The sequence below is a fragment of the Mustela nivalis genome, assembly GCF_964662115.1.
Source record: "Mustela nivalis genome assembly, chromosome: 9".
NCBI lineage: Eukaryota > Metazoa > Chordata > Mammalia > Carnivora > Mustelidae > Mustela > Mustela nivalis.
The window spans coordinates 103286531-103313122 of NC_139028.1; the positions used below are offsets into that span (position 1 = coordinate 103286531).

General features: G+C 39.5%; 1 protein-coding gene across 1 annotated transcript in view; it reads right to left on the reverse strand.

Annotated features, from left to right (window-relative positions):
* Positions 1-4234: 4234 nt before the first annotated feature.
* NUP160 (nucleoporin 160) overlaps positions 4235-26592 on the reverse strand; it is a 52957-nt gene continuing 30599 nt past the window's right edge. Inside the window, exons 18-36 of the mRNA XM_082747515.1 lie at positions 26452-26585; positions 25687-25757; positions 24977-25136; positions 24037-24106; positions 23558-23656; positions 22494-22613; positions 18152-18247; positions 17960-18054; positions 17767-17863; positions 17568-17673; positions 13306-13466; positions 11861-11921; positions 10760-10870; positions 10460-10583; positions 9837-9938; positions 8849-8990; positions 7085-7210; positions 6044-6148; positions 4235-5203 (exon numbers count right to left, since the gene is read on the reverse strand). Of these exons, the coding sequence (XP_082603641.1) occupies positions 5114-5203; positions 6044-6148; positions 7085-7210; positions 8849-8990; positions 9837-9938; positions 10460-10583; positions 10760-10870; positions 11861-11921; positions 13306-13466; positions 17568-17673; positions 17767-17863; positions 17960-18054; positions 18152-18247; positions 22494-22613; positions 23558-23656; positions 24037-24106; positions 24977-25136; positions 25687-25757; positions 26452-26585 (2070 nt within the window). The 3' untranslated portion in view covers positions 4235-5113. The remainder of the gene's footprint in view (positions 5204-6043; positions 6149-7084; positions 7211-8848; positions 8991-9836; positions 9939-10459; positions 10584-10759; positions 10871-11860; positions 11922-13305; positions 13467-17567; positions 17674-17766; positions 17864-17959; positions 18055-18151; positions 18248-22493; positions 22614-23557; positions 23657-24036; positions 24107-24976; positions 25137-25686; positions 25758-26451; positions 26586-26592) is intronic.

Sequence of the window (26592 nt, forward strand, 5' to 3'; positions counted from 1 at the left end):
GAGAGAGACAGCCAGAGAGGGAACACAAGCTGGGGGAATGGGAGAGAAGAAGCAGGTTTCCTGCTGAGCAGGGAGCCCAGTGAGGGCCATCTTGGGACCCTGGGATCATGACCTGAGCTGAAGGCGGACACTCAATGACTGAACCACCCGGGCACCTCAGCTATTATTACTATTAATGAGTCTTTTGTTTATACAGATGTCTAGATGCTATTATATAACCAGCTGGAACCAAGTTGAGATTATGAGCTAAACCAGAGTGCACAGAAACGGGAAAGGTTTTTCCCTTGGGGGAACTTACATTTCTGGAGGTGACTGAAATAACTGTAATATTTATAACCAGGGTTCTCAACCCTGACTGTTCATAGAACCATCTGGAGAGCAAGTGCTAAAGCAGTATAAAAATCTAAATCAGGATTGGGGGTGGGAGTACAGAGCCCATATCAATTTTTTTTCTCTTAAAATAAGCTCTATGCCCATCATGGACCCCAAGATCAAGAGCCACAAGCCAGGGGATCCTGGGTGGCTCAGTTGGTTAAGCAACTGCCTTCAGCTCAGGTCATGATCCCCAGGGTCCTGGAATCGAGCCCTGCATTGGTTTGTTTATCTATCTATCTATCTTTCTATTTATTTATTTTAAAAAGTGTATTTATTTAGGGGCACCTGGGTGGCTTAGTCGATTAAGCATCTGCCTTCAGCTTCGGTCCAGACCTCAGGGTCTTGGGATCCAGCTTCTTCTCCCTCTGCTCCTCCTCACCCCCGCTCATGCTCTCTCTCTCTTCCCTCAAATAAATAAGTAAAATATTTTTTTAAAGATATCTTTTTAAGATTTATTTATTTATTGGAGTGCAAGAGAGAGCATGAGAAGAGGGAGGAGCAGAGGGAGAGGAGGAAGCAGCCTGCCAGCTGAGCAAGGAGCCTGACATTGGGCTGGATCCTGGGACTCTGGGATCATGACCTGAGCGACCCAGGTACCCGAAACTCTTTCTTTTTTTTTTTTTTTTAAGTTTATTATTTTTAAGTTTTTTTTTTTTTTTCCCCCTTAGATTTTATTTGAGAGCATGGGAAAGAGCACGAGCAAGGGGGGGTAGAGGGAAAGGGAAAAGCTCACCACACTGAGCAGGGAGTCTAATCCCGGGCTCCATCCCAGGACCTGAGTGGAAAGCAGATGCGTAACTGACTGAGCCACCTAGGCCGCCCCTATTTTTAAGTTTTTAAGTGATCTCTATACCCCATGTGGAGCCAAAACTCACCACCCTAAGGTCAAGAGTCCCAAGATCTTCTGACTGAACTAGTCACATGCCCCTATTTATTATTTTTTAAATATCTCTACACTCATCGTGGGTCTGGAACTCAGGACCTGAGATCAAGAGTCTCATTCTCCTCTAAGCCAGATAGGCACCCCTATCAATTATTTTTTAAAAAGCTCTTTAGGTTATGCTGGGTACCTATAGCTCAGTCTGTTAAGTGTCTGCCTTTGGCTTGGGTCATGATCCCAAGTCCTGGGATGGAGCCCCACGTCAGGCTCCCTGCTCAGTGGGAGTCTTTCTCCCTCCCCCTCCTCTCTCTCTCTCTCTCATTTGCTCACTCTCTCTTAAATAAATGAATAAATAAAGTCTTTAAAAAAGAAAATAATGTTCTTTAGATTATTCTAATGTTTAGCCAGGGTTGGGTACCACTGGCTTTTGAAGGGGACACATTTTGCTGATTGGCCTCAGAGAAGGTGTTAAGGATCTTGAGGAGGAGTGGGCAAATTACAGCTAAATCAGGCCTTTTAAAGGATTCTACAAACAAATTTCAAAGAATATATGAGAGAGACCGTATGTAGACTACAAATCCTGAACTATTACCTGGCTCTCTATAGTAAAGTTTGCACATATATAGGCTCAAGGTCAAGAGTCACGTGCTCTGTCTGAGCCAACCTAGGGCCCAAAAATATTATTATACTACATTTCTTTTAATACTACATTATTTGATCTTGTGTATTTTACAGAATTAAGTTCATTTAAACCATCAAACCTCATTTACTGGGATATATATTTTTGTTTATACAGGGTGGCATGGGTCATTTGAACAAAAAATTGGTCCTTTGATGGTGGAGTTCTGTGCAGACGTGGAAAGTTACCTTCTTCTGGCTTGGTGTTGAGTTACCTATTACAATAAGGTCTCAATTTATGAAAGAACAGTATTATAGGGCTATCAGTTTCTAGGTACAGACAAAATTGGAAAGAACTGTGAAGGTTAAAGGACACATTAGAACCTTCTGTTATACTGTGTTCTAGTAGAAAACAATGTACTGGGTTGAGGTAAGTTGTGTAAATTCTGTTACCTACCATGTGAGAGACTTTTTCCCTTTGTTGACTAATTAAATAGAAATTCCATTTAAATGTACATTTCTCTCGGGATGCCTGGATGGCTCAGTGGGTTAGACCGCTGCCTTCAGCTCAGGTCATGATCCCAGGGTTCTGGCAGAGTCCCGCATTGGGCTCCTTGTTCAGCAGGGAGCCTGCCCCTCTCTCCTCCTCTGCGTGCCTCTCTGCCTGCTTGTGTGCTTTCTCTCCCTTTCTGACAAATAAATGAATAAAATCTTTTTTTAAAAATAAATTGACATTTCTCTCTGCAAGAGGAATGTTGGTGTCAGGCACACCAGAGCAGGCTGGCAACTGAAAGGTGGTCGAAGAATGGGATCTATGGGGATGAATCTTTGTGGTTTGTATAAGCTTCCAGATCTTGCATCCGCTTTTTAAGTCTGTGTTTTTCTTTACCCGTAAGTGCTCAGTGGAGATTTAGGAGACAACACAGCATGGACTTTGGGAGGGATTCGGAATGGGGAAAGAAAAACCAGTAGTGAACTGGTGAGAGCTGACCTTCAAACATAGGGCTCTCAAGTGTGGCAGCAAGGACGAATGGCAGTGGTGACAATGCACTGTGGACACTGCACGACATGGTTTGCAGAACACATTGGCTTTCTTGGCAGGTCACAAATGTCAGTTATAAACCTGGTAAGAATGGTCAATATGAAACTCGTTTGTCATAAATTCTATTATTCACAGGTGCCATCTTATTGTCACAGGTTGGTAAGGTGGGGACCTGATCTGTTGTATCTTGTTTCATCAAAAATTGAAGTTTTGCTCTTAGAGTCACCCCTTTATTTTTATCTATCTTTTATTCATTCATTCAGTTTTAGATAGGCTCCACAACCAGTGTGGGGCCCAATGCAGGGCTTGAACTCAAAACCCTGAGATAAAAGACCTGAGCTGAGATCAAGAGTCGGCAGCTCCATGGAGGCACCCATAATGGTAGCTAAGTACGAAAAAAGTAGGGAGCTCTTTTTTCCTTGTTTTTTTTTGGTGGATTGCTCCATTAAATTGTGTGTCATCCTCAAGTAGGGGCCATGCTAATCTTCTCTGTATTGTTCCAATGTGCTGCCACAGTGACCACAGGAGGGAGCTCTTTTAACTCTGTAATCAGAAAATTTTGAAGTGGAAAAAAAAAAAGATAGCGGTATTATGAGCTATTGAAATATATCACATGGTCTGGGAAAACAAAAACGCAGACCTCAAGCAGAGAGAGAAGTTTAGTGAAAGTATCTCTACCTTCCGCTCTGGTTGGGACCAAAGTGAAGAAGGTGGAAGAAAATGGAAGAACAGCTGGGTTGGCTCCAGGATGGGTTAGGTCTTGAATCAAAATACTGACAACAGGAAAAACTGGTCAGGGTCGTGTGAACTGCCACCATGAACAACACAAGTGGGTAAGTTTCTGGAACAGGACCAGGCTCAAAATACTTCTTGTTCTCCAAAATGGCTCAAAGAGGATTTGATTATTTTTCAGACTATGGGTTAGGGTCTATTAGACTCATGAAAACATCAGGGTACATAGTGAGTGTGGATACATGTTCTGTGAGATCTTTCTCTTGGTTTTCTATGTGTATATTTGGTTATATAAGTATATTATATATATATTTCCTGCCAAAGTTAGAAGCTACAGGTTTCTAGAGCTCTGGCAGGGTAAGGGCTTTCCCAGTTGCTCATTTCATCAAACACTTCGTATTAATCATGGCACAGCTAAAATGAACAAAGAACCATATATCTCAGTTATCTACCAGTAAATGGTACCACAGTGAAGCTCACATTGTTATTTAAAATATATAATGTAAATATGGTATTGACAGTATAAAAAGTAAAGGCTATGGAAAACTCAAGAAAGGTCAAAGGGCATATAAGCAATATACAGATCATTTCCTTAAAAGATAAATTTTAATATACAGAATAAAATCCAAGATTTTGTTTTTCACCTTCCCCAAAATTTGCGGGCATGACTTCTGAATCTGACCAGGAAAGTTTATATTTTGGTCCAATACATTATTACACAAGTAGTATGATCAAGTCCGGCTTGATTATCATAAATCATACAAGTTAACAGAATTTACCTTCAAAATTGGTTATTCTTATAGATAAAATTTCCAATTTTTTTCTTAGCTAAGAGTTTACTCAACTTTAGCCTCAGAACCAGATTCAAAATAAGGTATCTTCTTTGACAGCTGGTCATCATTTTAGGTTTAATCTATGCAAATTATTTAATACTTTATTGAGGATCATACAAAAACTCCACAATAAATAATGAAAAGAGTATGCAAAATCATTAGCCTCTGTTTGCAATACAGAAAATACATGTCAGTTCTGGACCAAAATAACTCCATTGAAATACAAAAAGTGACAGGGAAGAATGGAAGGATTTGCAGTGACAGCTTCTGGTGGGGAGCTACAACCAACCAACCACCGTCAGCTATTTTGGAAAGTGAGGGTGGGTTTTAATTTGCAGATAAAGAATGTCTTCGGTAGTTTAAAAAAATAGAAACTCTAAAAAAGCTTGTGAATCATATACAAAAGCAGCTGTTTGAGACCAAGGTTGAAAACCAGAAATTGTGTGTTAGCACCGCCAGCAAGCACAGGTTCTGTGATTCATCTGCCCTCCTCTCTTGCGCAGAATGCAGACGTGATGTTGTATATATCATTTACAGGTATAAAAATTGTCCTGGAATACAGGCTTCCTGTAGGGTAAAGTCTTAAGCCCTAAGAGGCACCAAGCGGTTACAAAGGCTAAGCAACCGTCCGGATCACAAGTTCCGACGATATAATAAATCCCGTGTTGCCTTATCAACTTTTTGCTGGTAGTCCTCCAATTTGTCAAGTATTTTCTGGGATAGCTGTAGGAGAAAAGAAGGGAATTGTTATAGAATAGGTCAAGGACTAAAAAAAGACAAAAGTTTTTAAGCACTTTGATTTCATCAACCAGCCTCCCCCTTATAATGATATTCGCCGCTCTGCTTCATTTACTCAACATTCAGTACAGGGGTCTGCACTGTGACTACTGATAAAATCCGACTTCTCTGTTAAATGCAGTACCCCAATCCTGTTATCCCAATGAGTCTTCTAAACATGCAAATCACACCAGTATTTTTTTTTTTTTTCAAAGATTTTATTTATTTATTTGACAGAGAGAAACCACAAGTAGATGGAGAGGCAGGCAGAGAGAGAGAGAAGCAGGCTCTCCGCCGAGCAGAGAGCCCGATGCGGGACTCGATCCCAAGACTCTGAGATCATGACCTTAGCCGAAGGCAGCGGCTCAACCCACTGAGCCACCCAGGCGCCCCCACACCAGTATTTTTTTAAATTTAAATTCAACTAGCCAACATATAGTACATCATTAGTTTCAGACATAGTGTCCAATGATTCATTAGTTGCCTGTAACACCCAGTGCTCATCACAGCATATGCCCTCCTAAATGCCCATCACACAGTGACCCCCCACCCCACCCACCCCACCCCCATATTTTAATAAAAGCATTACAAGCTGATTTCTGAGAACCAGAGAGGCTACATCTGGCTTAACTAATCATTTTGTAAAGGGATTGGGCCAGCATGTTAAGGGCAACAAATGGCTTCTGCTTTCTCCTTAATCCTTGAGAACTGAAGAGCAAGCTCTAGGAGTAAGTGGTAGTACAAGGGCTTAGGGAAGATCCATGCCTCACGAGAGGACAGACTTACGGCAATGTTGTGACTATTGGCACTGTTCTCTCCCAGAGCCTGCAGAAGCTGGTCAATAGAAGAGTAAGGGAGCCACACCATTGGAGCTGTTGCAGACAGTGGAAACTGAAAGGGAAAATATCTACTATTTGAAGAACATCTCAAAAGCGGACCATTTCTTTTGGGCAGTTAGTTTCGCGGGTTTGAATAACATAAAATTCTTTATTTTTTTTTTTTTACAATAAGAAATTGCACATACACGCATACGGACACACAAGTGTACAACCCCTCCTCCCCACCTTGCTTCTCTTTTCAACTGGGAAACTTGTCCTTTTCTCAGTTAAATCAAATGTATGTATGTATGTATGTATGTATTTATTTTCATATGTATTTTTAAATTCATGTCGCCTCTTGTCTTTAAGGAGCCCTAAAGCCTAATGAGGAAAAATGAACTAAAAAAAAATTCTTAATGTCAATGAATGAGACTATTTACAGTCTGAAACTTAATTTCAATTATCTGGGGAAAAAAGTTTGAGAAAGAGAAAGCTCACCTTTCAGAGTTCTCAATACTTTCCCGAGGTAGCTTAAGAGCTTAGCTTTGTAGTTAACTAGACCTGATTTTAGACCTGGTTTTTCTATTTACCATCTGTGTGAACTTAGGCAACTTACTTAACCTCTGAGTTTGTTTCTTCATGCGTTTAAAAAAAGGGTTAAAACAATCTCTCAGAGGTGGCTGTAAGGATTAAACGAGAAAACACTGACAGAAACTCAGCATAGTCTTTGGCACACAGAAAAGAACACTTTGTTTTTAATTACTTAACTTCTCCAAATACTAACTAAAGCTATATTCCTTTGATGGAGAGAAGTGAAATGTATTCCCGTTTTATAAATGGGAAACTGGAGACCCCTACAGTGTCGGTTCCTGATTGTGGAGAAAACTAGTCGTATAACTACAAAGAGTAAAGGTTAAATCCACTATCCTATAGTTCAATTTACTTTCACATCCTGACTTTATTAGGAAGATAAAGTCACAATTAAAAAGAAACATGCATACATGCCTACCTCAATTCCAAAGTACTGATGTCCTTTCCCCAATACAGCATCTACATATTCTGAAACCAAATCCACAGCTTCTTCTAAAAGGTCATAGTTTAAGTACAAACGGAGCAACTCAGCAGCATCAACCTTCTGTAAAAAGTCAGAGATTACGAATATCTACCTATTTCCATGTTACCTGGGCAATAACTGAAGAATGCTGTGTGTCTAATTCCCTGGCATTTATTCTTCTCAATATAAGTAAATGAGCATTTGAGTTTCCTTATCTTGGGATAAGGTCTGGATTCCTAAGAGCCCAGTCACTTCTGGGTACCCTGTGAGACTTTATCTTGTTAAGTGGCCTTCCTGCCCTATTTTGTGATCTAAGGCACACTTTATTTATTTATAAATTTTTAAAGATTTTATTTGTCAGACAGAGAGAGAGAGAGAGAGAGGACAGAGAAAGAGCACAAGCAGGGAGAGGGAGAAACAAGCTCCCTGCTGAGCAAGGAGCCCAACACAGAACTGGATCCCAAAACCCTGGGATCACGACCTAAGCCAAAGACAGATAATTATGACTGAGCCACCGAGGAATCCTAGACGCATTTTATTTAACACTTTTCTACTTCAGTTTCCACAGTAGTAGTAAAAGTTAACATACCTTCTCAGAAATACTGAATACTGAAGAGCAATATGTTCACATTATTCTCAGAAATATATGAATGACAAATGCAAAAGAAGTTTAAAGAATTATCAACTTTAAATACCTGAGTTAGGGGCACCTGGGTGGCTCAGTCGGTTAAGTGTCTGTCTTCAGCTCAGGTCATGATCCCAGGGTCCTGGGATCGAGCCCCACATTGGGCTTCTTGCTCAGCAGTGAGCCTGCTTCTCCTTTTCCCTCTGCCTGTCTGCCTGCTACCCCCCTGCTTGTCTCTGTCTCTCTTTGTCTCTCTGTGTGTCATAAATAAATAAAATTAAAACAAACAAAAAAACAAACCTGAGCTAAATTTGTTTAACTCAGGGTGAAACAAAAGTGATTACAACTTTGGTTTGGAAGGGCTCTGCTAATTAGGCAATAACGCTTTCTATATTCTGATTTGATCACTGTCCTTTTACCAGCTTAACCGCCTTTTCTACTTTCTAACTTAAACAAGTAACACCCCCCCCTCCAAAAGGAGATAAACTTTCCTGATTTTAAGCTTTACAGTCTCTTTCCCTACCCTACCCAATGTATTTCAGATATAGTTTTCAAACTTAAGCATGCAGTGTATCAAATTACAAGCTTGTTAAAATACAGATCCCAGATCCTAGCTCCAGATTAATTTGAATGTTAAAGTGTGGAATGGGGCTCAGGAATCTGTATTTGAAGAAGCCCACTACCCAACTAATTCTGAGGTAGGCAGTCCAAAAATCCAATTTTGACAAAAACTTAAACCCTGTTGTAGTTTTGAAAACTACTCTACTCACTTCTGTGAATTTTTTGAGTAACAGTAAATACTGTGTCACACATATAGTCATTGTTTTAAGTATATACTCATTGTTCTGTGAGCAAATAAGCAGGCATTAATTTAATCACTAACCTGCAGAACTTTAATTCTAAACACCCAGTACTCCACACGGAATTAAAGTTAAGCTATTCTTAGTGTACTTAACTAACACTGAGAAGCTGCCCAAAGCATAGGTCAGTATATATCCATAAATTACCACCTTTTCTTTTTAATCATCTCATGAAATTTATTCTTAATTGTAAACATCAGTTTCTTACTCTGTACAAATTAAGATACCATTTACCTTGTAACTGTTTATAAGCCAGTTAGGCAGAGGCACTCCATGAGACAAGAGCTTGTTGATTACACAGTGGTGATATAAGTTATTCTGGACTTTGTACCTTTCCAGGTAAGTCGATAATAGTCGCCATGCTTCATCTGTAGCACTTAAAGAAAGCAGAAGGGACTAATGAGTTCTAGATTCTTTTTTTTTTTTTTTTAAAGATTTTACTTATTTATTTGACGCAGAACGAGAGAGCACAAGCAGTGAGGAGTAGCAGAGGGAGAGAGGAGAAATAGTCTCCCCGCAGAGCAAGGTGCCTGATGTGGGACTCGATCCCAGGACCCTGGGATCATGACCTGAGCTGAAGGCAGAGGTTTAACCAACTGAGCCACTCAGGTGCCCCGAGTTCTAGATTCTTAACAGATATTTATAGCACCATTCAAAGCATGTATTTATAAGGAAAAAAAAATCTTTAGAGACTCACAACTGAATTGGTAATATAACTAAATGGCAACTAATATTATTAGGGTCAGTGTGGTTTAGGGATAGTATTAGACACCAAATGACTTGGATTCTATTTCTCTCCCACTAACTACATCTTTACTTGACTACACAATTCGACTAACTTCTTTGTTCCAGATCCCGAAAACAAAGAAACTGGCTCAGATCACTGTTTCCAAGCCCAATCAAGCATTAGACTCATGTAGAAGTTCCGTTTTAGAAGATGAGGGTGATGTATCTGTATTTTAGTAGTGATATTGATGTGCTAATTTAGGGATTGAAAACTAATGTCAGAGCACCTCCAAATTGTAAAATGTTCCAATTCTAAAGCACCAAGCTGTGCAAGAGAAATCGTAAATTCTATTAAAGGGAGGGAAGTTTTCTGAAGGTGAAGGTTAGAGAAGGGTTCTAAAGAAGCAGAAGTGCACTCAGTAGACACTAACTGGGTGCATGAGGGAAGCATTTGGAGGGTAAGCCCTTTTGGGGCGGATGAGCACCAGGGCTGTACCTAGACTCCTTAGTGGTGATGACAGATGAGAGCTGATTGGCTGCTAGCCAGGACCATGCTTCTGCTTGCGCCGCCTCGCCTCCCAACTGCAACTTGATGCATCTGCAATGAAAACGTTTCCACACATGGTAAACTGACTTGCTGAAAAGAACCACATTCTTTTGTTACCAAAACCAGAGATGAGATGATAACTTTAGCTCCAGTCTGCCGCACCTTCCTCAGAACCACACAAATGAATGACCTGCAAGGCCACTGGTGTTAGGGGGTCATTTACTTCCAAAGGAAAAATTCTGAAAGTTTAATATTTAGGTACAAGGCATTATTAAAATGAAGAGAAGGTATGCCTTTTCTAAAAAGGACACCACTATTTGGACCACATATCCTACTATCTTGGGGGAATGTGGGGCTAGGGATGCCAACTTTTTGACTTCTCAAGAGGTTATAAATCAAGATTAAAAAAAAAATATAATTAACTAAAAGAAATTTTAAAAAATCATCTTGGTGGGCTAGATAAAACACTTCTTCAAAGCACAACTGGCTGTGACCACTGGTTCACACTGGGCAGCAGTGCAATATTTCTGCATTAGAAAATGAAGACAACAGAAAGACAATTTTATACATACTTGAAAGCAAGTCCCTCGAAGACTGGTGTTAAGGGGAGCTTAAAGGTCTGACAGAGTGATATGGCAGTGTCAAAAAGGCCAGCCTGAACCAAGAGAGAGACCATCTCCTCTGCTGATGAACTTCCTGTGGAAATCAAAAAGAGTTAGTTAGTGGCAAGTGGTGCCTGCCAGTGACCTGAAGTAGCCTCTGGGGACAGGTCTCTCCAAGGAGCAGGGAGAGGCGCTTGGCCTGTCTGGCATGCTGGTCTAGCACACCGTGTCTAGCCTGCTGTTTGTGTCCCCAGACTGCCATGTGACTACCTGCAACCGCAACTGCCGATGGGTCATGCTGAGCTAGAGTGAGGCGAATGCGGGCCAAGGAACACTCTTTCTCGAGGTCGCCCAGTTCCAGGATTTCAATCTGCCGATTGGCTAGAAACCAAAGGAAAATATGTTCGATTCTCAAAGTGCAAAGGAAGTGTCTATCATCACTGCTTATTAACTCAGCCTGTCAATTCCCACTACACATTAAGTAGTTCAATGTCAATTCCAAAGGCACCGGAAGGAAATGGCGGTGGGAAGAAGGAGGGCTCCATAAAAGTGAACTTAAAAATAAAGCAACAGCCCTGCTTCTAGCATGCAGTTCGGTTAAATCAAGCTACTCCAGTAAAAACAGCTGCAGCTGAGATGCTTACAATGTGTTGTACACAGAATTTCATTTAACTATTACAACTCAGAAATGCTGTTACTGGGTCAGAAAGAAAGGAACATGCCCACAGTGAGAGAAGCAGAATTAAGGGTTGGTGTGTCCAACCCCAGAGCAGTATTAGGGTTGGTGTGTCCTAGAGCCCAAGCTTTTTAAGGAGGAATATCATGTCTCCATGGTGATATCCAAGGAGCCTGCTGAAACAAGTTTGATACTATGCTGATTTAAATACAGCAAACAACACTCTTTTTAAAGCATTTTCATTCCTCATATAGCCATATGAAGTTTTCAAAGAGCAACCAGACAATTTTTAGATTAAAATACTGAAAATAAGCTAAAAGAAACGTTACAGTATTTTTACATTGCTCTACATGTTACAATCACTATATAAAACCACACATTTAGGGGCGCCTGGGTGGCTCAGTGGTTTGGGCTGCTGCCTTCGGCTCGGGTCATGATCTCAGGGTCCTGGGATCGAGCCCCGCATCGGGCTCCCTGCTCCACAGGAAGCCTGCTTCCCTCTCTCTCTCTCTCTCTGCCTGCCTCTCTGCCTACTTGTGATCTCTGTCTGTCAAATAAATAAATAAAATCTTAAAAAAAAAACAAAAAACAAAAAAAAAAACAAAAAAACTCCACACATTTAATACAGGTAATACTATAACACAACTACATAATTATTGCTTAAGCCAAGAATCCACAGGAGACCCCCAACTCACTTGGAGCAGCTGTGCATTCTCCATCATGATTCCTCTTAGGGGATGCTCCAGGACGATCATACTGAGAAGACAAAACAAGTAATTAAAAGTTAATGAAAAGTTGAAAAGTTAGTATAGTTGACCCCTGAACAACATGAGGGTTAGGGACGCCAATGCCCTACATAGTTGAAAATTTGCATATAACTTCTGACTCCTCCAAAAACTTAATACGTAATAGCTTGCTGTTGTCTGGATGCCTTACCAAGAACATAAACTCTCATTAACATATATTTTTATGTTATCTGTATTATATGCTGTATTCTCACAATAAAGGAAGCTAAAGAAAAGAACATGTTATTCAAAAAATTGTAAGAGAAATACATTTACATTTTTAAAAAGATTCCTTAAAAATCTATTTATTTAGACAGAGGATGTGTGAGTAGGGGCAGAAGGAGAAGGAGAGGGAGAGGGAGAATCACAACCAGACGCTGCGCTGAGCCCAACACGGAGCTCAACCCCATGAATCTGAGATCATGACTTGAGCTGAAATCAAGAGTCTGGCGTCTGATTGAGGCACCCAGGTGCCCCTACATTATTCCATTTATTGAAGACAACTGTGTGTAAGTGGACCTGTGCAGTTCAAACTCGTGTTACTCAAGGGTCATCTGTATCTAATTTCGATATTACTAACTCAGTATTTGTGATCCAGAGCTTTCATGCTTAAATTCTCTCTACATAAATTATGTTTATTTCAACTAGCATGGCACTTACAAAGGTTCTGTAACTACGGAGTTGTTTGCCAAGTTGACCCACTTAGCTAGTTCTAACAGTTACTGGGTCTAAGGATGTTGACTTAACTCCATATAAACCACCTGACCTTCCTTGGTTCCAGAGTTATATTCTCCACCACAGACCCTGGGAAACAGCCTAGTACATGCACGAATGATATACAACATGAGTAGCTGCACATATATGACGCCATCAGCACTTTTTAAAAGTGTAAAACAGTTATGTGTAGATGGAATTAACAAAAATGAATAAAATAAAAGCAGCTACCATTTACTGAGCACTTTTTGCAGGCCAGGCACTGTCACTGTTCTAAGCACTCTATATGAATTACCTCATTTAATACCCAAACAATCCTATAAGGCAGATATCATCATCACCATGATCATCCCTATTTTATACAAGAGGATAATTGGGTAGCAAAAAATTAAGTAATTTGCTTGAAATTAGGTTTAACTCAAAACCATTCTGCAAATACTTCTTCCAACAATAATTCTAAACTTGAGAACTAAAGGGGTGGTAATATATAACAAAGGAATTGCTGCAAAAATAGATGAAGTTCATAAATATCCCAGCAGAAATTTTAAACAAAATGGAACAAAACGAGGTGATAGTTTCAAAAGGACCAAGCCAAGTTAAGTGAAATGATCCCCAAACTCCAAGGTGGAAAGCTTTCATACCACTGCACCAGATGCTGGGTGTACAATCCATGCATATTCTGGACGAATAAGTCGTAAACAGTTAACAGCAGCCAAATAACAGTTGCCTTGTTTCTCAAGTCCCCGCAGAGTTCGAACCTCTCTGCCAAGACGCATTCCGTACTCAAACATCACTGTACCAGCTAAAAGGCAATAATAAATTAAACATCAGAATTCAAAAATGTGTTTTAGAGGGATGCCTGGCTGGCTCGGAACAGCATACAGCTTTCAAGTTTCAGCTCCATGTTGGGTGTAGTGATTACTTAAAAAATAAAATCTAAAAAAAAAAAAAAAAAAAAAAAAGTTTTAGAAACTTTGTTATACTTACCAAATATTAAAACGTAAAACAAAACTGATTTAACCTAAAACCACACAAAAATCATGTGTTGGTGAGGATGTGGAAAATCTGGAACCGCTGTACACTGCTGGTGGGAATGTAAATTGATGTAGCGGCTATATAAAACAGTATGGCAGATCCTCAAAAGATTGAAAATGGGGGGCACCTGGGTGGCTCAGTGGGTTAAGCCACTGCCTTCGGCTCAGGTCATGATCTCAGGGTCCTGGGATTGAGTCCTGCATCGGGCTCTCTGCTCAGCTGGGAGCCTGCTTCCATCTCTCTCTCTCTCTCTCTCTCTGCTTGCCTCTCTGCCTACTTGTGATCTCTGTCAAATAAATAAATAAAATTAAAAAAAAAAAAAATTGAAAACGGGACTACCTTGTGATCAGCAATTTCACTTCTGGGCATAAAGCCTGAAAACTGAAAGCAGGGTCTTGAGGGGATACTTGTATGCCCTTGTTCACAGCAGCCATTACTCATAATGGCCAAGATGGGGGCAATCCAAGTGTCCATTGATGGATGGATAAACAAAATGTGACATATACATATAAAAGAAGAAGGAAGCAATTCTGTCACATACTATAACATGGATGAACTCTGAAGATTATTAGGCTAAGTGAAATAAGCCAGTCACAAAAAGACAAATAAGATATGATTCCAGTAGCCAAATTCACAGAGACAGAAAGTAGAATGATAGTTGCCAGGGGCTGGAGAAGTAGAAATGGGAAGCTGTTTAATGAGTTTAGTGTTTCCATTTTGCAAGAGGAAATTGATTACACAGTAATGTGAATATACGTAACACTACTGAACACTAAAAATTGCTTGTTATTTATGTGGATTTTATTACAATTAAAAAAAGAAAAAAATCTGTAAATGTTATTTCTGATATTCATTCATTCATTCCATTTTTTAAAAAAGATTTTATTTATTTGAGAGAGAGAGCAAGCATGAGAGGAAGAAAGTCAGATGGAGAAGCAGGCTCCCTGCGGGACTGGATCTGGGAATCCAGGATCATGACCTGAGCTGAAGGCAGTTGCTCAACCAATTGAGCCACCCAGGCGCCCCACTCATTCATTTTAAAAGTGATCAACACCCAACATGGGGCTTGAACTCATGATCCTGAGATCAAGAGTTGTAAGCTCTACCAACTGAGTCAGCCAGGTGCCCCTACTTCTAACTTTTAGATACTACATTCTCAGATAGTACAAAAGACTAGAGTCCTAGTTTCAGCCACATTTTTACCTAATTCCACCCAGTGCAGCCAAGAAATGTTTGGATGCTCTGCTCATGAATGAATTATCTTTACAATATTTGAGTCACACGGGCTGAGTGAGATACTGAAAAACATCTTGTTCTGAGGCAGCATGAGACTCCAAGAACCAAAAGGCATTTAACATTTCTTTTAGTTTTTTTTTTTTTTAAAGATTTAAAAAATTATTTATTTGACAGACAGTGATCTCAAATAGGCAGAGAGGCAGGCGGCGGGGAGGGGGGGAGGGATGGAGGCTCCCTGCCCAGCAGAGAGCCCGACACGGGGCTCGATCCCAGGACCCTGGGACCATGACCCGAGCTGAAGGCAGAGGCTTTAACCCACTGAGCCACCCAGGCACCCCTTTCTTTTAGTTTTTAAATGAAAGTATTTTTCATTCCAACAGTTTTTAAATTCATATAATTTTACTTAAAATGAAATTGACGGGGTGCCTGGGTGGCTCAGTAAGTTAAGCGTCTGCCTTCGGCTCAGGTCACGATCCCAGGGTCCTGGGACGGCCCCGCGTCGGGCTCTCTGCTCAGCGGGAAGCTTGCTTTGCCCTCTCCTCTTACCTGCCATCCCCTCTGATTGTGCTCTCTCTTTCTGTCAAATAAATAAATAAAATCTTAAAAAAAAAAAAAGAAATTGACTTGACTTTCCCCCACCAACAAATGTTTCCGAGTGCCTGCCATATTAAGACATTTTTTTAGAAGCACAAGTCTTGCTCCAGAAAGATCTGAATATTAATTCAGCTAAAGTGGTCTTTTTTTTTTTTTTTTAAACATTTTATTTATTTATTTGTGAGAGAGAAAGCACAAGCAGGGGTGGAGGAAGAGAGAGAGAGGGTGAAGCAGATTCTCTGCCGAGTGGGAAGCCTGATATAGGGCTCCATCCCAGGACCCAAAGATTGTGACCAGAGCCAAAGGCAGATACTTTAACCGACTGAGCCACACAGGCACTTCCAACTAAAGTGATCTTAACCAGGTTGATGTAATGGATATTGCTATTATAAAAGCAGTGAGAGATCTTGAATCATCTACATGTCCCCTCTGTATGAGTCAAGAATATAAGGAACATGCAAACATGTTTCCCCATTAGGAAAATTAAGAATAAGGTTTATTAATTACTTCCATCTATTCTTTCAATGAAAATCAGCAATAAGCCTTATGAAAAGTTCTGAGTGAAAACGGTAAAAAATATTACTAGTTCCAAGGGAAATCCACAGTGGTTATCTCGTAAAATGTGATCTTAAAACAGACATCAATCCCTTTGCATTTTAGCTGTTCTTTCTTTTTTCTCCATCTCAAAGATTTTACTTTTTTTTTAAATTTTTTTATTTTAAAGATTTTATTTGACAGACAGAGATTGTAAGTAGGCAGAGAAGCAGGCAGAGGCGAGGGGAGGGGGAAGCAGGCTCGCTAGTGAGCAGAGAGCCTGACACATGGAGCTGGATCCCAGGACCCTGGGATCATGACCCTGGCCGAAGGCAGAGGCTTTAACCCACTGAGCCATCCAGGCACCCCCATTTTAGTTGTTCTGATAAAGACTTCATTAATCATCATACAAGTCCAAACTAAGATAGTCTTTTTTTCTTTTTTTAAAGATTTTATTTATTTGACAGAGATGACAAGCAGGCTGAGCAGAGAGCCCGATGTGGGGCTCAATCCCAGGACCCTGGGATCATGACCTGAGCTGAAGGCAGAGGCTTTAAACCACTGAGCCACCCAGGCGCCCCCAAACTAAGATACATTCTACAAAAATGACTGGCCTGTCTGTACTCTTCAAAAATATCAAAGACATTAAAAGGCAAAGTCAGACTAAAAGAATGCTCCAGGGGTGCCTGGGTGGCTCAGTGGGTTAAGCCGCTGCCTTTGGCTCAGGTCATGATCTCGGGGTCCTGGGATCGAGTCCCGCGTTGGGCTCTCCTGCTTGGCAGGGGGCCTGCTTCCCTTCCTCTCTCTCTGCCTGCCTCTCTGCCTGCTTGTGATCTCTGTCTGTCAAATAAATAAAATTAAAAAAAAAAAAAAAAGAATTGCTCCAGATTAAAGGAGACTAAAGACATGACAAATAAATGTAATATGTGATTCTGGATCAGGGGATAAGGACAGTATGGGAGGAATGTGCTATTAAAAAAAAAATCACATTAGCATATTTATAGTTAATTCATGAAATTAGTTTTATTTCCTTAATCTGATAATTGTATTGAGGTTATCTAAGAAAATGTCCTTAGCAAATGCATCTCAAGCATTTATATATCGAAACAAGAGTCTACAACTTACTCTCAAAACAATCAGCAATAAGATACAGGCAATAGCAAGCTGGCACAAGAACTCAAAGCCAGCCACAAAAATTCCAGATGCCTCTAGTAAAAGTGCATTTCTTTTAATATCAGACAGAAGATATAGATAGAATGACATCTCACTGAAGATTCCTAAAGGATGTTCTAGAATGGGATAAGTGCATGTCTTTAAGGCTAGCAGGTAATCCTCAAAAGGGTAAAGCTAATCTTGTAAATAAACATAATTTCCCCAAACGCCTATAGAGAACACTCATTCAGTGGTGAAAATAAGGTAAAAATTACTTAAGTCAAACAGCATTTTTATAAAACATGATTAAACTGCTAAAGTTGCCCCTAACAAATTGGCTTCAACTGCTCACCCTTTCGGTAATTGTGGCGAAAGACGTGAAAGGCATAGAGGAGCTCATAGTAATTGTGAGTCATAAGGTCCACAGCTCGTGCGCGTGATTCAATTATTGCCACAACCTAACAAAGGGGAAGCAATCAGATATCAAAGTTAGTAGGGAGCATGACAACTGCCACAGCTGTGTCCAGTCATCAGTGGACAACTAAAATTACCTCATTATGCAGATTCACATAAGGAAACTCTACAAGATCCTGTAGCTGTGAGCGTTCACAAAGAACTACCACCAGCTGCCGGAGACAATCTAACTGCCTACGAGGAAAAAAAAAAAGGGACATGAGGACAAACTGTCTCAGTGGATTAAACAAGGCTGGTAAATTTTCTTTAAAAAAGACTGAGCTTGACTACCTGCTAGAATCAGGAATTTGGGTTAAGGCTTCATATGCTTGGCTATTGTGACCCAAATCCAAATGATGTTTGAAAATGCATGTCCTCAAGGTAGCCTAAATGTCAAATAAAGGGAAAAAGAACAATGGCAATTAAAATGCCACGTCCATGCCAAATCCTAAGGGAAATAACTAGATTATAGTTAGTTCTTACCTGACTTTTCCAGTCACCACCTACTTCAGTTAATATTGATGAAGCCAATTGAATAACCAGCTCAGGCAAGCCAACAACATCTAGTAGACGCAAAACCTGAGGAGAAACAGGAGTTTCCATTAAAATTAATATGGTAGTGCACTTCAAACTGAAATAGGAATTAATCAGATAACTAGTTAAGATGAAGATTAAATCAAAGACGTTGACTACAAGACAGGATTATTTGGTTACTATTTGACTTTCCTTTAGGGGCGCCTGGCTGGCTCAGTCGGAAGAGCATGCGACTCTTGATATCAGGGTCGTGAGTTTGAGCCCCACGGTGGGTGTAGATTACTTTAAATAAACAAACAAATAAACAAATAAATAAATAAAGACTTTCCTTTAGATTCTACTGTCAAATAACAGGCTGTAAAATTTCCTATTGGGTCTTTTACGTTCAATGTTTAGTACACAGTGGGTACTCAGTATTTGTTAAAGGAACACACTATATTTCACTGCTAGTAACTATTTAGTAACTTCTAGTAGCTAGTAACTAAAGTAGTAACTCCTAGTAACTGTTTAGGTCACAGATGAATTTAAAGCCCAGAAAATAAATTGCCACCATAGTCTTATAAACCCCTGAAGAGAATAATGTTTGAGATAATCCATTTCTAAACAAGATAGTACAGTGCTCTTCAAACTTTTTTGATTGCCCACTCTATTAACAATGTCTGTGTACACATGTGCACATGTATTATACTTATGTACACACAGCTCTCTAATTTATATTTAACACACTCAGCATATGAATTTATAGAGATGAAATAGATAAAAATCATTTTGAATTATTTTTATTAGTACTTATTTATTCTTTTCTTTATTAATAGTATAAAACACCTTTTTGTTTTGGGTGCTTAGTTTTTATTTTATACTTTTTCTTGAAATATAACGTATATTTAGAAATGTACATAAATTCTAGATACACAGCTGATTAAATGTTCATAAAGTAAACATATCCATGTAACAAGCACCTAAAATAAGAATTAAAACATAGCAGCATTCCAAAGCTCCCAGATGACTCCTTCCAGCTTCTTCTGACTTTTACTTGTTCTGTTTTTAATTTCATGGAAATTGAATCTTACGGTATTTTTTTGTGTTTCTCTTACTTTGCTTAACATGTTTATAAGACTGATCTGTTATTATATGCACGATTTCCTTTCATTGCTGTGGTATTCCATTCAAAGAATATACCATAATTTATCGATCCATCCAGTCAATGGACACTTGAATTTCCAGTGTATGAGTTTTATAAATACCTGCCTGGATCATAATTGCACATCGTTTGGGTAAATATGTGCATGTTTCTGGATATAGTCAGAATTGGAATAACTAGGTCATAGGGTGTATCAATGATTGCAGCTAGTAAATATTAAGTTTTTCTTCTTAAAGATTTTACTCATTTATTTGTTAGAGAGAGAGAGATGGCACAGCAAGGGGAGCAGCAGGCAGAGGGAGAAGCAAGCTTCCCACTGAGCAGGGAGCCTGATGTGGAATAGACCCCAGGACCCTGGGATCATGACCTGAGCCAAAGGCAGATGCTTAACTAACTGAGCCACTCAGGCACCCCCCAACAGTTTTTCAAAGTAGTTGTAACCAATTCATACTCATTACAGGTGATTAGGATACATTTAATGCCTTGATAATTTTCTTTCCTTTTTTTTTTTTTTTTTTAAAGATTTTATTTATTTATTTGAGAGAGAGCAGGAGCAGAGGGGAGGAGAGGGAGAAGCAGACTCCCAGCTCAGCAGGAAGCCGCACATGGGACTCAATCCCAGGACCCTGGGATCATGTCAAAGGTAAAGGCAGGCACTCAAACCTATGGAGCCACCCATGTGCCCAATAATTTTCATGGTTTCATATTATCTTGAGTTGACATTTTAATTCAAGGTACACTTACTTATATTTTAAAATAGTATTCCTGAGAAGTCCAACTGTTATCAGTTGATTCTTGTCAGTTCTAATTATACTCTGTTACTGTTTTTACCTTGCAATATGAAGAAGAGCCTGTATCAAAGGGAGAAGTATCAGCCCTATATTGTCCTCATTTGCTTGTACTTTCTTTTTTTTTTTTTTAAAGATTTTATTTTATTTATTTGACAGAGAGAGATCACAAGTAGGCAGAGAGGCAGAGAGAGAGAGGAGGAAGCAGGCTCCCTGCTGAGCAGAGAGCCCGATGCGGGACTCGATCCCAGGACCCTGAGGTCATGACCTGAGCCGAAGGCAGCGGCTTAACCCACTGAGCCACCTAGGCGCCCTTGCTTGTACTTTCTTAGTCTGGCTTCTCTGAAGGAATTTTTAAAAAAATTGTGGAGGTGATTTTTATTAAAATGAAGCAATATCATGTGTAAATCAATTTAACTGGGCAAACATAATTTACTGAAATTGAATGGACTAGCGTAGATGCTCCTCTAAACGCGCGTCCCAGCTCTTCAGATCATCTACCTTGAGACTAAATGACAAGTGACCACGTGGTAAAGGACCACATAAAAGAGCACCAGAGTTGATCCTTATATTAAACATTAGCATATCTTTTTTTTTTTTTTTGAGATTTTATTTATTTGACATAAGCAGAGGGAGTGGGAGAGGGAGAAGCAGGCTTCTGCTCGCTAGGCAGGGAGCCCGATGTGGGGCTCGATCCCAGGACCCTAAGATCATGACCTGAGCTGAAGGCAGCTGCTTAACCGACTGAGCCACCCAGGCGCCCAAAACATTAGCATATCTAAATTTATTTACTTTTTATTTATTTTTTTAAAAGATTTTATTTATTTATTTGAGAGAGAGACAGTAAGAGAGAACATGAGCGAGGAGAAGGTCAGAGAGAGAAGCAGACTCCCCATGGAGCTGGGAGCCCGATGTGGGACTCGATCCCGGGACTCCAGGATCATGACCTGAGCCGAAGGCAGTCGTCCAACCAACTGAGCCACCCAGGCGCCCCTCTAAATTTATTTTTTTGTGAGAGTTCTAGTATTTTCTTCCCAAGGCCCGCTTTGGGGTCCATTGGAGCAGTGATTTTTCATGTTTTTTGAATCAGTAAGTTTCTTGTGATGAAAGCTACAGAACTTCTCCACAGAAAAAATACAAGCATCATTTTGCACAAAATTTCAGGGGATTTATCAATTCCTCAAATCTAGCCAGCCTCGATTAAAAATCCTTAGAATTAGGGGTGACCGGATGACTCAGTTGGTGGAGTGTGCAACTCTTGATCTTGGGGTTGTTGAGTCTGAGCCCCACAGTGAGTGTGGAGAGTACTTAAAAACAAAAACCCTGGGGCGCCTGGGTGGCTCAGTCAGTTAAGTGACCAAGTCTTGGTTTCAGTTCAGGTCATGACCTCAGGGTCGTGAGATTGAGCCCCTTGGCAGGCTCCATGCTGAGCCTGCTCAGCATCCCTACCCTGCTCACGTGCTTTCTCTCTCCAAAATAAATAAATAAAATAAATCTTGAAAAAATCCTTTGAATTCAAAATAATTTCATCAGAAGGATGTGGATGGTTATTAAGAGCTACAAATCTATTTCAGTAAAAATTCATCTATCTTGCGGTGCTGGTTGGCTCAGTCAGTATAGCATGTAACTCTTGATCTCAGGGTCATGAATTCAAGCCTCACAATGGGTACAGAGCTCACTTAAAAAAAAAAAAAATCATCTGTCTCTTTTACAAGCAAGGAACCAAATGGTTATGCCTGTCTCTGTAGCATTTTTCTTTTTGGTGGGAAATAACAGGTAACAACAAATAGTTACCTAAAGCCTAAACATCAAGCATGGTTAAATGTTGTGGTGACAGACACAGAGACTTCAATGAAATGAGGCTTGAGGCTTGACTCTCTGGGAAAAGGGGAATAGCAGGTAGAAAGGTCTTGAGGGGAACAGAGTGTACGCCTGGCTTGCATGAGATAGTAAGCACACCACTCTTTCTAGAACTAAATGACCAGAGAAAACACTGACGGGAAGAAAGGTCAGGAGGGACAGCGAGGTCCAAATCTTAAACTAAGGCTAAATACAGTATTCCAAGTTAATTCCTTGAGCTTTAGGCAAGACTAGTGTCAATAAAGTTCTGATGACCAGGCTAATAAACTGGTATCATGATGGGAATTTCACTTAAGTTAGAAACACTCACCTATTTTATTAAAATACCCATTTCTTTAATTTCTCCAGGCAAATTCGTTTCTCTTCTCTTGGAAGTTCAGGGAACGATTAAGTTTTTACATTACTTTTTACATTACTTTTCTTCCCAAATATCAAAACAATGATTTCAGATACATTTTTACACAGGGTGGTTTAAGAAGGACCAAACCACATCATAATGTACCTTATCATAATACTGCATCTTGGGGGTGGACACAATCTCTCCATCCTCTGAGCGAATCAAGCGATCCAAGAACTCCTCTTTGCCCACCTCAGATGCTGCATGGCGGAAGCAATCCAGAGCCTGGAGAAATAAAAGAATACAAAATGACTTACAATGAACTGTTCTAGCTGCTTAAAAGTCACTGGTGTGGAGGATAGGGGAGGGGAGCGCGGGGTGGGGGAAGGGCAGGCTGGTTTCAGGTGCTAAAGGAAAGCCAAAAAAGAAAAATTAAGACCTGGCTACATTTACAATGTCTGCCATTCTAAATTCTATTTGACACATTATTTAATATTTTTCTTTAACTTATCTCACTTTTTAACTTAAATGCTATTAAAAAGTTAATTTTAATAAGAAAATTGACGGATAAATATACAGTAGCATAGTAACATGTTAACATTTGCAGAATTTGAGTGGTGAGTATATGATTGTTTATTTTAAGTGTTTAAACTTTCCTGCATGTTTGAAAATTTACATAAACAGGATGTCAGGGAACAAATCAGAAAGGTAAACTTTGGGGCGCCTGGGTGGCTTGGTGGGTTAAGCCTCTGCCTTCGGCTCAGGCGATGGTTTTAGGGTCCTGGGATAGAGCCCCGCCATCAGGCTCTCTGCTTGGCAGGAAGCCCCGCCTCCCTCTCTGCCTACTTGTGATCTGTCTAATAAATAAATAAAATCTTAAAAAAAAAAAAAAAGGTAAACTTCCATAATGAGGATGAGAAAGCAGCATAAAATTAAAAAAGTATATGATGAAAATGTAACTGAGTAATAAATTTGATTTACAAAATTCATCCCTAAAAACACCAACACAGAGACAAAAGGGTTTTAATGCCTTCTTCTTCATGTTTTCCCATGTTCTAACTAATTTGCAAAGCACATGAAAGCTGAACAATCCCCATATGGCTCTTGCTGGTACTAATCCTCTTTATTCTTATCTAGAGGATTCCATGCCTCCCATCCCTCTAACCTAGTTAAATGGAGACTGTGTCCTCTTTGCACTGAAGTTGGTTCATCATTCAAATGCAATTTACCTTCTGTCCCTCTCCTGTAACCAGGTAGCATCGTCCCAGCATAAATCGACAGGAACCAACATTGACTTGACACCAGGGACGCAGCAGTTGAATATAATCCTTAAAGGCATAAAAGGTGCTTTCTGATTAGAAAACAAATATAAGGAGATAACCACTCCCAAGTTCTTCAAAGACAGAAAAAGACAGAGGTCAATTAACACAAAAGGTGTATTTCCTGAAATCATCTGGAAATTAAAATCTAATCCTGTTAATTTACTCTTGTATTAGGTTAGATACTTAAAAAAAAACATTAGGAATGACAGGTCAAGAAAGAAGTAAAGAAAATGTCTCTGGGGCATGTTTTGGTACACTCAAGTTTAAATTATTGTGGTTCTTATTATTAGCCAGTTAAAGTGTAGATAACATGTACACACAAAAAAATTTCTGAAATCCCATTCTTTACCAGAATGATTAAACCTGAAATACTCAATAGCACTCACCTGCAATTGTACATACTGACAATTTCCCATCAAACATTCCAGAAAGAGACATCCGGGATTGCTAGGCCATCTAGTCACTGGATAAGGAGATTTTTTAACTTTTTTGGCAAACATACATATGTGTATGTGTGTATACACACACATATTGGACATCAAAGTCCACGCAATGACTTAATTTTTATTTATTTATTTATAAATAATTTTTTAAGTTTTAAATAAACATGAATGTATTATTAGCCCCAGGGGTACAAGTCTGTGAATCACCAGGTTTACACATTTCACAGCACTCACCATAGCACATACCCTCCCCAAACTGACTTAATTTTTTAAAAAGAAGGTAAAGAGAAGGTGGCAGAGCACATGTTCTTATATTAGACAAACATGGTTTGAAGGTTATATACTAGAAGCCTAGTCACCTAACTCAGAACTCAATTAACTATGGGCTAACCATGTATTTCAACCCTGGGCAACCACTTCCAACTCTGATACACTGTACATACTGGTGGCGCCACTGGATGCCCAGCATCTACCATAGTGTCTGAGATACAGAGCCATTCAATAAATACTTGAGGACATATAATGTTTCAAAAGAGATCTGGGTTTTAAGCACCCAATCTCAATAAGAATCTTCATTATACAGGGAGAATAAGAGCCTTAGGCTATTTAGACAGAAAACACATTTTAACTGGCTTTTATTATTTTTTTTAAGATTCACTTATTTATGAGAGAGAGAGAGAGAGAGTGAGTGAGTGAGTCAGGGTAGGAGCGGGAGAGGGATGAGCGAATTCTCAAGTAGACTCCCTGCTGAGGGCGGAGCCTGCCACAGGGCTTGATACCAGGACCCAGACATCATGACCTGAGGCAAAGTCAAGAGCTGGCCACTTAGCCAGCTTATGGAACCACCCAGAAGCCCCTAACTGGCTTTTAAATAAAAGGATACAAAAGCTGCAGTAAATAATTGGTAGTTGCAGTAATCATCTCGGGCCAATTCAACCCAGTTTGGCTCAGAGGTGCCTTTGGTTGAGAGAAGAGATGAGATATGATATGTTTTCTTGCAACTTCTTGGAAGAATAATTCCACAATTGTCTGAGGGCTAGATACTTAAAAAGAAAAGGTTATGACAATCGTCAATTTGTGATAGTAGAGTCAATTTTCAACTAAGATGATTTACTAACTCATTTTACACTTCAAATAAATAACATTATTTCAAAATATAAAATGCATCATGGGTGTAAGCAACAGCAATATAAGTAAAAGCAGTTATAAAGTATGAAGTACTTTACAAATGCAAATAAATGCAATAAAAAGCCATTTAAATCAACAGTGCTTTCATTCCTTTTTCTTTTCACTGATTTCACTATACCTAAGCGTCTTTGGGAGTCCAGGACCCCAGGTTCATGACCTGAGCCAAAGGCAGACTAACGACTGAGCCACCTGGGTGCCCCCATATATATGTTTATATATGCAATACCCTTAGTTTATGCCTGATTTGGGCGCCTGGGGTTTCATGGACTCCCTTTTGCAGCCCTCAGGCCACAGCTTGCTTATGAACCTCCCCAAATGAAAGCAGCAGAAGTGGTAAAGGATCTGTTTAATGAATATCCAATAAACGCCAAATTTATAATCAAATTCACACAGTCTAGTCCTTACCAAACTTATTTGCCATTACAGCACCAGAGTCCGTCAGTTCCAGCACTGACAAGTGTTGGAGATTGGACTCCCTGTTGAGAACAGAGAAAAAGACAGCAGTTCTACAAAAATATTATTACGAGTCTCCCAATGACATTGTTAGTAAGTTGTACATAAAAGCTCTATGGAAAGCATATTACCAAAGAAGATAGTTTATCTTACTGAAAGTGTAATTCTTCTAAGTAATAGATTCTCCTTTTTCTTTTGGTTATAAAGCAGCTTGGCCTACCTTTCCTAACTAGTATGTTTTTGTGTGGGGTCTAACTTGCCCTGTGACCTCATCTATTTGGCCTTCAACAGGATTTATCTTTATATTAAACACACACACACACACACAAAATAATGGTACACCTGAAACTCATGTAACATTGTTGTGTCAACTCCACATCAATTTTAGAAAAAGCATTAAAAAATGGGTAGTTGGCGTAAAACTCTCTCAACAGTTTCTTAGAAATAACAAATCTTAGCAATTGTGTATGTTTTCAATTTCCACTTAAGAATAAACATTTTTTCTTTTCAGAAAACCACATATATAATAATGTATATCTAGTATTTTGATCCTTTTTATAAACTGCCTTCAACCTTTGGAAATCGAAGCAGCTAAACGCTCTGAATTTTATAGGCAAATCATGGAACTGCATAATGTTTACAATTTTTTTTAAGACAATGAAAAAAAATAACCAAACTCATACTTTATTTTAAAAATAACGAAATAATGAAACTCACAGTGTGTCAACTGGAACATCAGTTGCCAAGCATTGACTTCCCCACTTAATGAGATAATAAGACAAGAGTAGAGGAGTTGTTCGGTGTAGTAGGTCTTGCTGGTCTTGAATGAGCTGACCAGCTCCCAAGATCACCTGTACA